The 13,263-nt window shown below is 40.3% G+C and overlaps 1 protein-coding gene across 1 annotated transcript; it reads right to left on the reverse strand.

The window, feature by feature from the left end:
• Window positions 1-76: 76 nt before the first annotated feature.
• gmip (GEM interacting protein) lies at window positions 77-12,892 on the reverse strand. The gene is made up of 21 exons (XM_034088539.2): window positions 12,684-12,892; window positions 11,196-11,286; window positions 10,622-10,715; window positions 10,413-10,452; window positions 8,343-8,468; window positions 7,203-7,267; window positions 6,930-7,037; window positions 6,731-6,811; window positions 6,329-6,490; window positions 6,054-6,191; window positions 5,274-5,464; window positions 4,896-4,987; window positions 4,743-4,805; window positions 4,535-4,624; window positions 4,311-4,453; window positions 4,032-4,208; window positions 3,798-3,935; window positions 3,097-3,296; window positions 2,679-3,003; window positions 2,024-2,126; window positions 77-1,267 (listed from the first exon to the last, which is right to left on the reverse strand). The coding sequence occupies exons 1-21, from the start codon at window positions 12,727-12,729 to the stop codon at window positions 657-659; spliced, it is 3,084 nt and encodes a 1,027-aa protein (XP_033944430.1). The 5' UTR covers window positions 12,730-12,892; the 3' UTR covers window positions 77-656.
• Window positions 12,893-13,263: the final 371 nt, after the last annotated feature.

Below are 13,263 nucleotides of genomic sequence, written 5' to 3' on the forward strand. Positions count from 1 at the left end.
TTACATACTATAGTGAAACAGGTGTATAGATGAAATAAGGCTTATGTGGAAGTAGGAAAAGTGACATTTCAAAACATGTAATTAGAAATAACTGATTTATTGCCCTTCTGCTATTGTGTCTGGCATGTTTTCTCCACACACTGGGAGAAGACCGCCCCCTTGTGTCAGAACAAGAAGGGTGCATGAAACTTAACATCAGAGTTGAAATGTCTTCACATGACACCAATGATCTATACAAAATGTATAAAGCACAACAAACATGTAACAAAATTACCTTAAAAATACAACTCTTGATGGCAATTGAATTTCGCTGATTATAGTATGTTCAGGGAAAAACTTGATACCTAGTTTGCATCTCCTAACCTGCAACATTCAAAGAAACTACATATTTTGAATAAAACTGATACATAAGTGAACCTATTTTGTCTGGTCTGTGTAGAAGACAGCTGGATGGTCTCCATATCAACATCAAATCAAGGAAATAAAAGGCATTTGTATCCAAGGAAACATTAGGTCTTCACCTTTCAACTGTGTTCCCTCTAAGAGTGACTCAAATGTGAGTTCAACACATTTAACTTTATGGTGACTAATGGTTATATGTCCTCAAGTGTTTTTGAATCCTTTCCAGTGAACAGTCTGGATATGTCTTTAGCTCCTCAGACAAAGAGCTGCTCGTCCTTCCCTGAGAGACTGCGCCTCAGTTTCAGGCCAGACAGGATCTTCTGTGCCGGTGAGGTAAAGTTCATTTCAACAGGAAATGTCTTTGGTGACTGACACAGAGCCGGCCTCTGTCCAGTACCCTGTCTGTTACAGGACATATTTTTGTTCTGAGCACCCTGACACCCAGATGCCACCGCCTGAGAAGACTCATGTCCTGTGCTGACTGATGTTTCGGTTAATATTGAGTCAAGTCCCAGCATGTACTGCACAACCTTGCGGGGGCTCAGAGGGACGTCCACTTTATTCTCTGCTGCAAAGGTGGACTGTTGTGGCTGGGGGGTGTCTACATTTTGGGAAAGTCTCTGTGTCCGTGGCTCTGGAGAGGAGCTGCGGCTGCTGTCAGCACTTCCTGTACAGCCCCTCTCTGAGGCTGCAGGCTGTCTGGCTGCCCGGCTCGGGTGGGGGAGTCTGGTTCCTGGGTTATGATGACGGTAATATTTCACAGGCTGCCTGGTGAAGCAATAGTGTGGCTGGGTAACCAAAACAGAATCCGGTTCCCTCACAGGCTCACCCTGAGAGTCGCTTGATGCCCCTCTCATAGCCATGACTAAAGCAGAAGAGGAAAACCAAGATGTGATTCAGAAAAGTGATATAATAAACACAGGTTATTGAGTACAGAAAACTTGGCTTTCCCTGCATATTGTTTTCCAGACATTTCAACCTTACCTTAAAACATTCATACAGAGTCTGTATGGAAAGTCAACAGAGCAGACTGGATCTATATACTGTATGAAGTGTTTACAACTAGGTGTGTTCTGGATTTGAGGTTGATAAATATGTGTCCCAAAACTCAAAACTGCTTTTTTTTGCCACAAAGAAAGAAGCACCTCAGAACTACAGAAAGACTAAAGCAAGCAAGAAAAGATTAGACGCAATGCGACTCACCAAGTTTCTAGATACATTCAACTAGATGGGTAGCAGGAAAAAGGAAGAAAATCTGTTTCTATAAATAACTTGAGGAAATGTGTAAAGCGCTAAGAAATATTGAAACTGTTTACCCTGGAAACTCTCTGCTTCCACTGTATTTGGTGCATAGGGATTACTGAGTAACCGTAAACTAGAACAAACCATCGGTCTGTGAGGAATAAAGTAAAAGAATCGGGGGCTGTATGAGTAATACCTACAAGATCTCCTAAAGGATTAATTAAACAATGTCCTCAAGCAGCAAAGGTACAACATAGCATCACAATCTCTTACCAATTATACCAACAACTAAGACCTAGGCATCTATAAACGACATGACATCAACTATATACATCTATTCTAGTCAGGAGGAACTGCTCTATCACTACGTCCCGCCTACCTGCTTTCTCATTGGCTTCAGGGCTGAGCTGGTCCACTGCCTCATTGGATGAAGACTTGTCAGATATATAACCCTCACTTGACTGCCTCTTGATTGTTCGACTCTGTTGGGATGACACAAGTTGAGTGGTGCAAGTGTTTACAGACCACGTCCAGATCTGACATACTGCAGAACTATGTCATTAATTACTACTGGATGATTCTGCCGCATTTTATTTGCAGGTTATTTAAACCAATTCTACGACAGATACTGTTACGTTGTGTCTCTAAGCCATCTGGTACAACCACTGTAACTTACTACAGTTGGGTAAACCATTGTTGGTTTATAAACCATAGCAGTGAGAGGTCCACACAGTATAGCTTGACAGAAGGCGGTGCAGGTCAGCGACTAGAAAGCAGTAAGAAAAAACAGCAGCTGCCCTGCGTGTTAATCCTGATAAAGGTGCCAGGTGCTGATTAAGACTATTAAAACAACAGCTAAACAAGTAGCTCAGCAACAAACTCACTCTACCCTTTCCCAATCAACTGCCATGGATCCTTTTTTACCAGAAGCAGCAGTGAAATGCTTTGAAAAAAAGGAGATTGTGTCCTGTACAAATCCATCACTTGAAAACATCACTAACTCTTTGTTTGAGCTAAATGTTTTTGAGACTTACTTCCAGTGAGTGTGGCCGCTCTCTGGTGGAGGTTTCATGTTCAGAGCCGGCACAAATGTCCCCATCCAGGGCACAGGAAGCTCTGGGAGGGGTGTCTGGAAGAGGTGCAGTGGGAGCTGGAGGAGGGGGCATACTGTGTCTCCGCTGAAGGCCAAAAACCTTGTCACGATGTGTGATGAGGAACTCAATAAGGACAGACTGGTAACTAGTCTCCAGCAGGGCATTAATTGACATTTCCGTAGACACTAGAGGGCGTAATAGTGTTGGCCCAAACACTATCCCCAAATTGCTGGGGGACATCTTGTTCTCGTAGTTCTCTGAAACTCTGCGAAACCAGAAAGCACACACATTTAAAACCCATGAAAATTCATTCTACTAGGAGGGTCGGCTAAAAGGTAACCAGATGCTGCATGCTTACCTTTGGAGGTGAGACATCAGGTGCTGTAAGGTGGTGTAGCAATATGGATGGAGTTTCTCTAGCAGCTTTTGCAGGTTGTAAATGATGTCCATTGTCTCGTTAGTGTCTGGTGCCGGCTCCCTTTCACTGAGGTGCTGAATGGTCCTTCCCACCGTGATGAAATGATGGTAAAGGTCAAAGGTTAGCAAGGGATCTGGGAGCTGGGAGAGAGTCAGGAAGAGAAAGGTTTAAAAAAAAAAAAAAAAAAGTAATTGGGAATTAAGAAACATAACTTGCTTCTCAGAAATGTGATGTATTATAAAATGTCCCTTGTAGTTGGCATGAAGAATTTTTTCCCCGAGAAAAGTACAATACAGTACAGCACGTTTAATTTATGTAATTCAAATTCACTCCTAAGAATTGTGATATTGAAGGTATTGGTTCAAATGTGTATTTTAAAAGGGTTAAAATCAACACACAGTTCTTAAATATTAATGTAATACAGTTATTACTTTTATAAATAAATCATTAAAACCTCCTGAAGAACAAAAAATATATATATTCATAAAGTCAATCACTAATATTCTTTACTGCATGCATGGTGTTTGAAATGAGTCCCTAGTGTCATAGCCCACAAAGGCAAATATAAATTGCTTGGTCTTGGGAGGACTTTTAATCAGCCTTATTCAGTCAGTGAAGTGATTTGGCAATGACTCGTGTACCTCCTTGAAGAAGTGCTTAAGGATCGAGGTAATGTCATGTGGTGAAAGGTCAGAAAGGTCCACCTGATCCTTTTGAAACTCAAAGGCTTGACAAAGCTTCAGGATGCGAGGCTTGGACCCACTCACACGATACACCCCCTGGAAAAAAAAGAAGAGAGGTAAAAAACTGTTAGGAAACCACAACTAACTTGATGTCTCTATAATACATTTGGGTGAATGAGATATGAATAGTACCTGGACTGAGAGGGCCCGATTCTCAATCTCAGTTGTGCAGAGTCGCACCACAAAGGGGACCTTATCCGGCTCGTCCTGACACATCAGAGAGAGGTCCACCCCGAACACGGTCCCCTTCCTGTTCTCACACTCCAACTGACACACCTCCATACACTTTCTGTGCATAGCCAGACCACACTGAAGACAGGTACAGGACATTATCAACCAGTTTCAGCACCATTCATTTCTTGCTGTTCTTCTCAATACTCCCCATCACTGTCCATCTCCCCTATTTCTTACCTCCTCACATTCGACTCCATTGACAACAATGTAGTTTTCACAATGCTTGCATTTGACCATCTTGCTCTTCATCTTCCTCAGTCGGTGCGTCAGTGCAGCTCGTGACAGCGTTCGCACTTTGACTGGCTGACTGTCAATGTATTCTGAAGGGAGAGGTAAAGGACACAATCATGCAGTGTAATTCCCATGTTGGGTTTTGGAGGCGTACAATGGCAATAACAAACCTGACTCAGAGGCAACATCTCGTTCGTCCATGTCGTCTGACGACACTGTCAAAGTGGATGCTGTTTTGGGCAGCCTCCTATTAGTGTGCGCTTCAATTATATATTGCAGAAGAGAAGGGACACAGTAGAGGAGAAAGAAAACATGTTTATCTCGAAATGTTTTCATATACACGTGATAGAAAAGTTACTGAAAAAAATGCAGACTTACCAGGGCTGGACAGGGATTCTAAACTGCCTCCAAAACTCTCACTGTCACTGTACCCTGTTCTCCCTTTTGCACCAAAACACACAAGAGAACAATAATGTTATTATTAAAGTGCAAAACGTATCTCATTACAGTGTATAAATGAGAAGTCCTTACTGCCATCGCTGTGTTGTCTGAAAGGGCTATCATCTGTCACAGGTGATGAGTCCGGCAGAAAGCTGAGAGGGTTACTGGTTTTTCGCTTGTTCCTATCAAACAAAAAGGTGGTGACAATATTTTTAATGAGTTAGTTGAAGTGCATACAAAATGTAAGCTATTTTCAACTTATAACACACTTAAAATGAATTAACTTTCCATTTTAGATTTGAAGTGCTTCTTCTAAAACATTATAAAAAGTTATTCTCTTAATATTAAGTTACATTTCTGTCCCGAAACATTAAGATTACGGTACATAAAAGACCTACACGCTCTCATGATATCCACAGTTAACATCACAGCCAAAGTTACATCAGAGACATCGGTCAGTTTACAAACCCTTTGCACTGTGGTACATAGTCCTGGAAGGTAAAGGTTTGAGGAGGTTGTTCGGGGCGGCGCTTGCTGAGGATGTAGAGCAGGTAGGGCTCTCCAGGCTCCAGGGATCTGCATGTCAGCTCCAGGTTCTGATAGCCGAGGGGAACCGTCTCTGAGTGCTGTCGCTGGTAGTAAAACATGTTGACTGTGGCCTGATGCAGAGAGGAGAAATAGTGGGGAGGCAAAGCAGTGATTTTACTGTGCTGATTTATCAGAAATGTTTTAAATGTAGTAAAGATTACGGAAATGTTGTAAAACATGACATGACTGTCAAAATTCTGCAAGAGTATTTCCTTTAAATGATCTCATATTGAGGCAAAGTGTTGCAGACCACTAAGCACTGCTTAAGTAATTTAGTATATTCATTTATTTAACATATGTACTATTTATATATGGTTTACAACCAACTAATAGCAAATATTTAAATATGTGTGATTTTATACAAAGGGGAGGTGTTTTATGCATTGTCACTTCCCTTCTGAAACACTGGTGGTACAGTGAGTGGTACATAATTAATAAAGGTATTCTGATTACATCCTTTAGCTTATGCTGCTTTAAATTATAATGTAGTTAAAAAGCATTCATGAAAGGAGATTCCCTCTGTGATTAAAATAAATACACAATTATTTCAACATGTCCTTAATTTATACCACAACCATGTTTGAGGAAGTTTGGTCAGAGACTGCTGCAGTGAAGAGGAAGCAGGCTGCCAGAAAGACAGATTCAGAGTTTCATACCAACCTCCTTTAGCACAGTGTCTCCTTGAAAGATGAGCTTGCGAATGTGGGAAATAATTCTCTCTTTGGCCTTCACTAACTCATCCTGGTGGATTTTGGTATCACTAACACACTGTTTGTACAGCAGCTCTGACTCCACCACCTAGGGGAGAAAAAGAGAAGACCTGAGAGCTGCACATTTCTTCATGTGTGTCATTATAAACACACAGAAGAATAATAACACACAGTAATTGTTCTGTACTAGAACTACAATGTAGAGTGCATTAAGGGGACATTCACTTTAGCCTGGGCGTCATCCTTGGACTTCCGCCTCTTGTCCAGTGTTTTCATTCCAGCTATGTCGTCCAAGGCTTTGGCAGTGATAGCTTTAGCCTTTAATAGCTCATCACAGCGCTGGAAGTATTGCTGTTGAGCCTTTTTTAAAGCTGACACGGATTCGCTCTGAAAAACCAACATGCAAGCAGACACACAGAAGAAAAACAAAGCCGGTGAGTTTGTTGCTAATGTGCAAGACATGTGCAGTCAACATGTGTTAAGCATACATCAACAAGGAAATGCTTCAGAGTCTTGCTCAGGCATCCAGTCGGTAGGAGTGTGATATATTTAAGCTAAATTAGTTTTGACAGTGTAATAAACTGAGCTCAACGTCAGCCACACTCAAGATATTCCTAATTCACTTACCATCCTTCTTTGTTCTCTTGCCCACTGCTCCTTAAATTCCCGGCGCCATTTATCAATCTCATTCTTCTTGGCAGCCAATGCCTATGGGAGAGAGATATTGGATCAAACAGAAAGTCATAGTTACATACCCGCCTCAAAAAGTCACAGAAGATTTATACTAAAACTCAAACTTTTTGTATGTGTGTGTGGGCTTCCATACTTGGTGACAGCGGTTTTGTTGCAGTTCTGACGTCTTTCTAGAAGACAAACTGTTCTTGATGTCTTGGTCGAGCGCCATTGTGTAGATATGCTGCAGAGGCATCATTTCCTACAATGGCAAAAAAAACTTCAGACTTAATTTATATAGTAAACATTGCTAAGAGAGGTAAAATGTCCCATTAAACAACTCACATTACACAGTGACACTTGTGATAACCACTTAAACATGTTCTTGGTACACAATAAATAAATAAAAACACAAGCTGTAGCCTACCTGCTGTCCAACATTGGCTTTTGCTCCTTCAGCTGTCTTCATTACATTTTTGGCAAATTCTTGTTCTGTCAACAAAATCAATATATTTATACACGACAAGATAGTGTACATTGAGAAAAGATAAACAGAGTTGGTCGGTTGACGGGAACCACAATATTGATTTTTGTTTTTCGCCTTGATTTTCCTTCAGATTAACCTGACTTTTACTGAAAAAATGAATCGAATCTTCAACCCGTCCCTTTTTGTTTGTTCCAAACTTCATCACTTTTAAGAGAAATATCAAATCCTGGTTAATTCAGCAACAAACCTGCAACAGTGTCTAGTTTTTTTAAATGTAGTGTTTTGCTTCATGCAGATCTGTTTAATCGACTACTTACCTCTCAGTTCTAATGCCTGAGTTACACAAAAGTACTTGTAGGGACAGATATTGCAAACTAGCATCTGCTAATAGCAATAAACACAGTACAATTGTCCTGTATACTGTATCTGTCCATATCAATTAAACCAAAAATACATTTCAAGAAGATAACTTTTTTTAAACAGCATTTTTGTGTGTTGATACCAGCACAAACAGACACATCTGTTTGCCTATTTATTTCAAAGGCGCCCGTCTCCTTTATTACCCTGCTCTGCCCTGTTAATCTGCTCTCTAATCCTTTCTCTCCGTGTGTACAGTTTGTGGTTCCCTGAGGTGACTGCACCACCCTCAGACACCATGTCATGACAAGTTACAAGTCAACATGGTGTTTTCCATACAACCCTAACCTAAAGTATTGGCTCTTCATCCATGGACAACTGAAGCCTGCTGTGCTGACTACTGTTACACTTTCTGACTGTTCTAGGAATATGTGGGCGTCTTGTTGCTATGTTTCTGGGACAACAGTTTAAATTAGGTAAACAACAACAAGTTTAAATGTGTCATTTGAAAAGTCCACACATAAAAACTGATAAATAGCAGTTTTTCCATGCAGTGGATTATCTCATGTTGAGACACATTTGCATTTTACAAGTCACAACTCATATTTTTCTGTGTTCAGTTTATATTCAAATGCATTAGCATTGTAAGCACAGCTGCATTGATAGAACCACTACCATGTTTTGACAATAATTTGCATTTTACACAACAGTTTTCCGGCTTACCCAAGCTGATTCTTTTCTCCATCCAGGACAGGAGGTCTTTTGCGTAGCGGCACCACATTTTGGTGTACTGCATTGCCGTCTCTACTCCATCGTCACATCGACAGAGAGCCAGGTCCGCTTCCTGGACTGAGAGGGAGTACATCACCATCACTGCTGGCTCCACACACTCGGAGCTGGACCCAGCGATCACACACTGTCCATTAGGTCACACACAACATTTGTTCTGCTCCTCAAACAGCCTTCAGCTTAAAAAAATCATCTCTATACTCTAGAGAGAAATCCCCCCAACTGGACTTTTATCAAAAATGTCACTTTAAAAAAAATGGTCGTCACAAACCCCACACAGGAAACAATGACTGCATTTGTTAGATCAGCTCCTCAGAATAAAAGTCCTGTGGTTTCAACAGGTTTCAGAACAGTACGCACAGTGGGTGTATGAGTCTTTGAGTAGGCACATATGGAGAAGTGACCTGAGAGAGGGTTGTTCTATGGACCAGAGAGAAAGAGCTTTAGAGAAATAACTTCCCTCCTCTCCTCCCTTCCTCTCTCTGCCTGGCCCCTCCCTCTTATACCTGTTCACTTATGATAGACAAGTCCAGTGCCGGTGTGCAGTATCAGTCCCCCTCCTGTCACAGCTCTTCTGTGGTCAGGCAGGCAGGGCGGTTAATGACAACCACTCTGCTTCTTCCTCTGACTCACACCAAAACTGGGCATTTGTGACAAGCATGTGTTCTCTCAAGCACTCCCCACGTCACTTTCTTCTTTCCTCTTAATGTCTGTGCTACACTTTCACAACATTTGCAACAAAATGTCAACATCTATTAGAACATATCCTTATTTTCTTCTGTAAGCAAGAGTTAGAGCAACAGATGAAGTTCAAGAGATTGAACTTTGAAGGATCCACAGTTCAGTTCCAAGAAGCAGCTTTGTTTTTAACTGAGCATGCACGCAAAGCCATAGAGAGTGCAACAACTTCTCCCCTCACTTCCTCACTCAGAGATGCAGATATTTGTTCTGGTCTGTTTTTTTTTCTTTTCAATCAGACACCTCATCCAGTCAGTGGTATACAAATCCAAGCAGGGTGATATTTTGTCTTCAAGCAAAATCGAAACAAAAAAAACAGGCAGTTCAAGAAAAATTAGGACTTTGCGGCAAGATTGTGTGCCAGGGTTGACCTCTGGTAGCCTTCCTCTCTGTGTTTTGTTTCAGGAAGAGCTCTGAGCACTTTCAGAAATGAGCCTCCGAAAAAATTCTGTGCCGCCACATGGGTTCCTCCCCCTGCGCTCGGATTGGGGATTATCCTTGTCAGGTCCAGATTGTGAAGTGACAGGCTTTAGAGGAGCATCAGTGAGGTTTACCTCCTCATGGTGTGTGACTGTCTGAGTAAAGGGGGGGGGGGGGGGGTTGAGGAGTTGGTAGGTTTCCAATCCCAACCAATGGAATAACATGAAACCAGATCGCCAAAGAGCATGCTCTAGTGATGTGCTTAGTGAGACTTGATTACACATATACAAATTAACTGGTCTCTCTGCAGTGTGATATAAGGAATGACTTTTAACCGGATACAGCAACAATGGCTGCGTTTAACAGAAGTGGATTTGGACATAAAGCTAAAAGAGGACATTGATGATGCATCTACAGTGGAAATAAAAAGAGTTTGTTGAGCCTTTTATACATTATTACTACCACTGTGGTTTTTGTAATGCTATCCAACCTGTAATTCCTAATCTTTTACTGTGGACTGTGACCTTAAAATCAAACTGAGTTGGAATACTTGGCAAAGACAGTCTAGTCCTTTACTATTTCTACACTATATTTACCTTAATAGCGTGCTTAACACTGACACTTCCTTTTTCAGTAGACCCCTCTATTTCCCGCTTGTGTCTGAGGCCAAAACTGACAGCAGCTGTCTCGTGCTTTAATCCTGGACCTTTATCCTAATCTTGTTACAACAGGGCAATTACAACTCACTGCTAATTACAAGCAACTGACTCAAACAGCAGAGCACAAACACACATACACATACACATACACACACTGTCCTTTTCCTCTCTTTGACATAAATCATACCTGGTTGGTTTTCATCCAGTTCATTTGCCTCAGCACATACCTGTGGACAAAAAGTAGCCTGTTTTAAAACAGAGTTTGACTCACTAATCCTCCACACACAATGTAATATGTGAGGAATAAGCTAATTAAATGATATGTAAGTGCTTTAAAAAAATAAATCACAATATAAGTAACAGACATCAGTATTAAGCTAGGTATTGATTCCTTACAGAGACATCATGCTGCTCTGTGGGATCTGCGCCTTCTGTCGAGATGGACTCTGAAATGGACTGTGAGTCTATGTCTACCAGATCTTCCTCGGAACTGAAAAGTGAAATAATTGATTGGGAGGGAAACACAGAAAAATGTAAATAACAATACCTAAAAAGTCATAGGGTTTGTTGGGGAACATATTACAAAAACATTACCTGAAGCTATGTTTCCACGTTGACGACAGATGTAGGAAACACACTAACTGCACATGTTGTTGATCAGTATCACACACAAATGCCTTACATAGATTTAAAAAATGTGGTCCCATTGCATGAAACAATCTGTGGTGAAAGATCATGCCTAGCTGGCTGAGTTTAAAATTGTTGGATTATGGCTTTGAGTTGACAACTCTATCTGAATAGTTTGATCATGTTTGGTATACTCTGACCAGCCATGCTTACAGCCTGATTGAATGAAGTCTCACTTACAGTTTTTCCCCCATCACAGTAATCAGATTACTCTGAGCAAGCCCAGAGGTGAACGGGACAAGACGTGGCTACACTGTGTGATTTGTAAATGTGAAATACTTACCAAGAAATTAAAGATAACTCAAGATTATCAAAGTCTCTGAAGATCTCACTGTATCGCTTGGTTTCAGATTTACGTTGCACTTTCTTCACATCTGGAATAAGAAATGGAAAGATCGTGTAAGTAACATCTATTTATTTAAGAACAACATTGTAGATTTGAGATCTCAAAATGTGATCTAACCACCAAACACAGACCATACAAACATGTAGATACCATTTCAACACAAAATAAACATTCTCTTTTTATAAAAAGTAGAGTGAACCACTTCATTACAAACCAGAGCCTTTTGTGCTTTGTAAATAAATAAGCTTTATGTTTTTTTAGAAATTAAGTTTTCTTTGTATTATAATGCCTCAAAAACAAAAACATAACTTTGTAGGTATGAATGATGAATAAGCCATGTTGCTCAGACCTGCTTCTCTCTTGACATTTTGCAGATGTGTTCATTGAAACATACATAGTTTACCTATGCACTACTCATTACCACAGAGGCATCAGCTAAACAAGCATTAGTATAATGACTGTGCTAACAAGATCATAGAGATATAATTATAATGAATGGATAGATAAAAAATCTAATTTAGTTCCTCTGAAGTCATGGCTAATAGCATTTCCTTTATATTTCTGAGAACTTGGTCTAAATGTAAACCAAAATATAATGAGGAACAACACGGTTCATCTTGATGACAAAGTCTCAGTCTAATTCACTCCCACTAGTAAACTGATGGTTCACTTTCGGGCACACCAGACCGTTAAAAACTGTTGATTTACAACAGATGCAAAAAATGAGAAAAAGCCTCTCAGAGACATCTACATTTTGGTTAACCACATCCTGTTACCAATTTGTGTCACGTCCTATAAAAACAGCCTTTGTTTTTCACACCAGCAGTGTTTCAGTATAGGAGGGAGAATTGAGAGGAAGTATAAATGTTTCATCAAAACTAAAACACAGAGTTTTAGTGTCAAATAAAAAACTATGGATTGTTTTTGTTTGTGAATTGAAGTCACATGTGAAATGTTCCTATGAACTAACAAACATATTGCAAAGAAATCTACTTAACTGTCACACCAATCTCAGTGATATCTATAGTTCATATTCTATTGTGGGCAAAGATACAAGAAAGCCATGTCTTGTTAAATAAAATTACAGAAGTCACACAGAAAAAAACGAACAAAAACGTGTCAACGGATTAAGAGTTCAGGAAGTTCAGCTATCCTCCTTTGACTAGGAGGATGACACACAGCATTTACAAAGGCAGAACCAGGCACATTAAGCATACACCCACAAGCATAATGCCACTTCAGCAATGTCAGCACATTTCCAATTAGCAAACATACATATAAAAAACAAACCTTACTAGTGAAGTCATTTTTTTTAAATGAACCAAAACAGCTTTAACATACCAACAAGCCTGATGGGTAACATAGCTTATATATGAAGGCAACATTTCCTCAAAATTAACTCAAGAAATCTCATTCTTTACTCACCCGTGGCTTGAGGGGAATCTTTGTTAGGCACTTGATCTTCTTCCATTTCTACACTATCACCACAGGAGCCAGACCCTACCGTCACCAATCACACATCACCTGCCCTTAAGGTCGCACTGCAATACACAGATAAATGTTGAGGGGCAGGAACACTGCACTGCAGCGCGTACACACACTGACAGATGGTTAGCATGCAGCTCTGAGCTTGCTGCCGTTGTGCTCTAAAAAAAGACCTTCCTCTTGTAGAGTGGAGGTGGACGTTTTTTTTTTTAACCAACATGGAAGAGGAAGTGTATCTAGCAGTCACTGTAGGCCCCACCTAACGCTATCACAAGTTGCAACTGTTTTTTTAAGTGTGTCACTTTAGTAAGAAAAAATATTTTAAAGAATAGGTTTTTACAGATTACTCTGCGACAATTATACCACATTAAACTTGATATTTGCCTGCAAAGCTTGATATCAGTTTTCAACATTTGATCAAATTAAGTTATTTATGACATAACAAAAAGGAGATTTATTCAGAGAATTTGGTTGTTATGTATTGGGAATAGTGAAGGTAGTATGTGGGACATACCGTATA

The sequence above is a fragment of the Pseudochaenichthys georgianus genome, chromosome 8 (genome assembly GCF_902827115.2).
Source record: "Pseudochaenichthys georgianus chromosome 8, fPseGeo1.2, whole genome shotgun sequence".
NCBI classification, from domain to species: Eukaryota; Metazoa; Chordata; class Actinopteri; order Perciformes; family Channichthyidae; genus Pseudochaenichthys; species Pseudochaenichthys georgianus.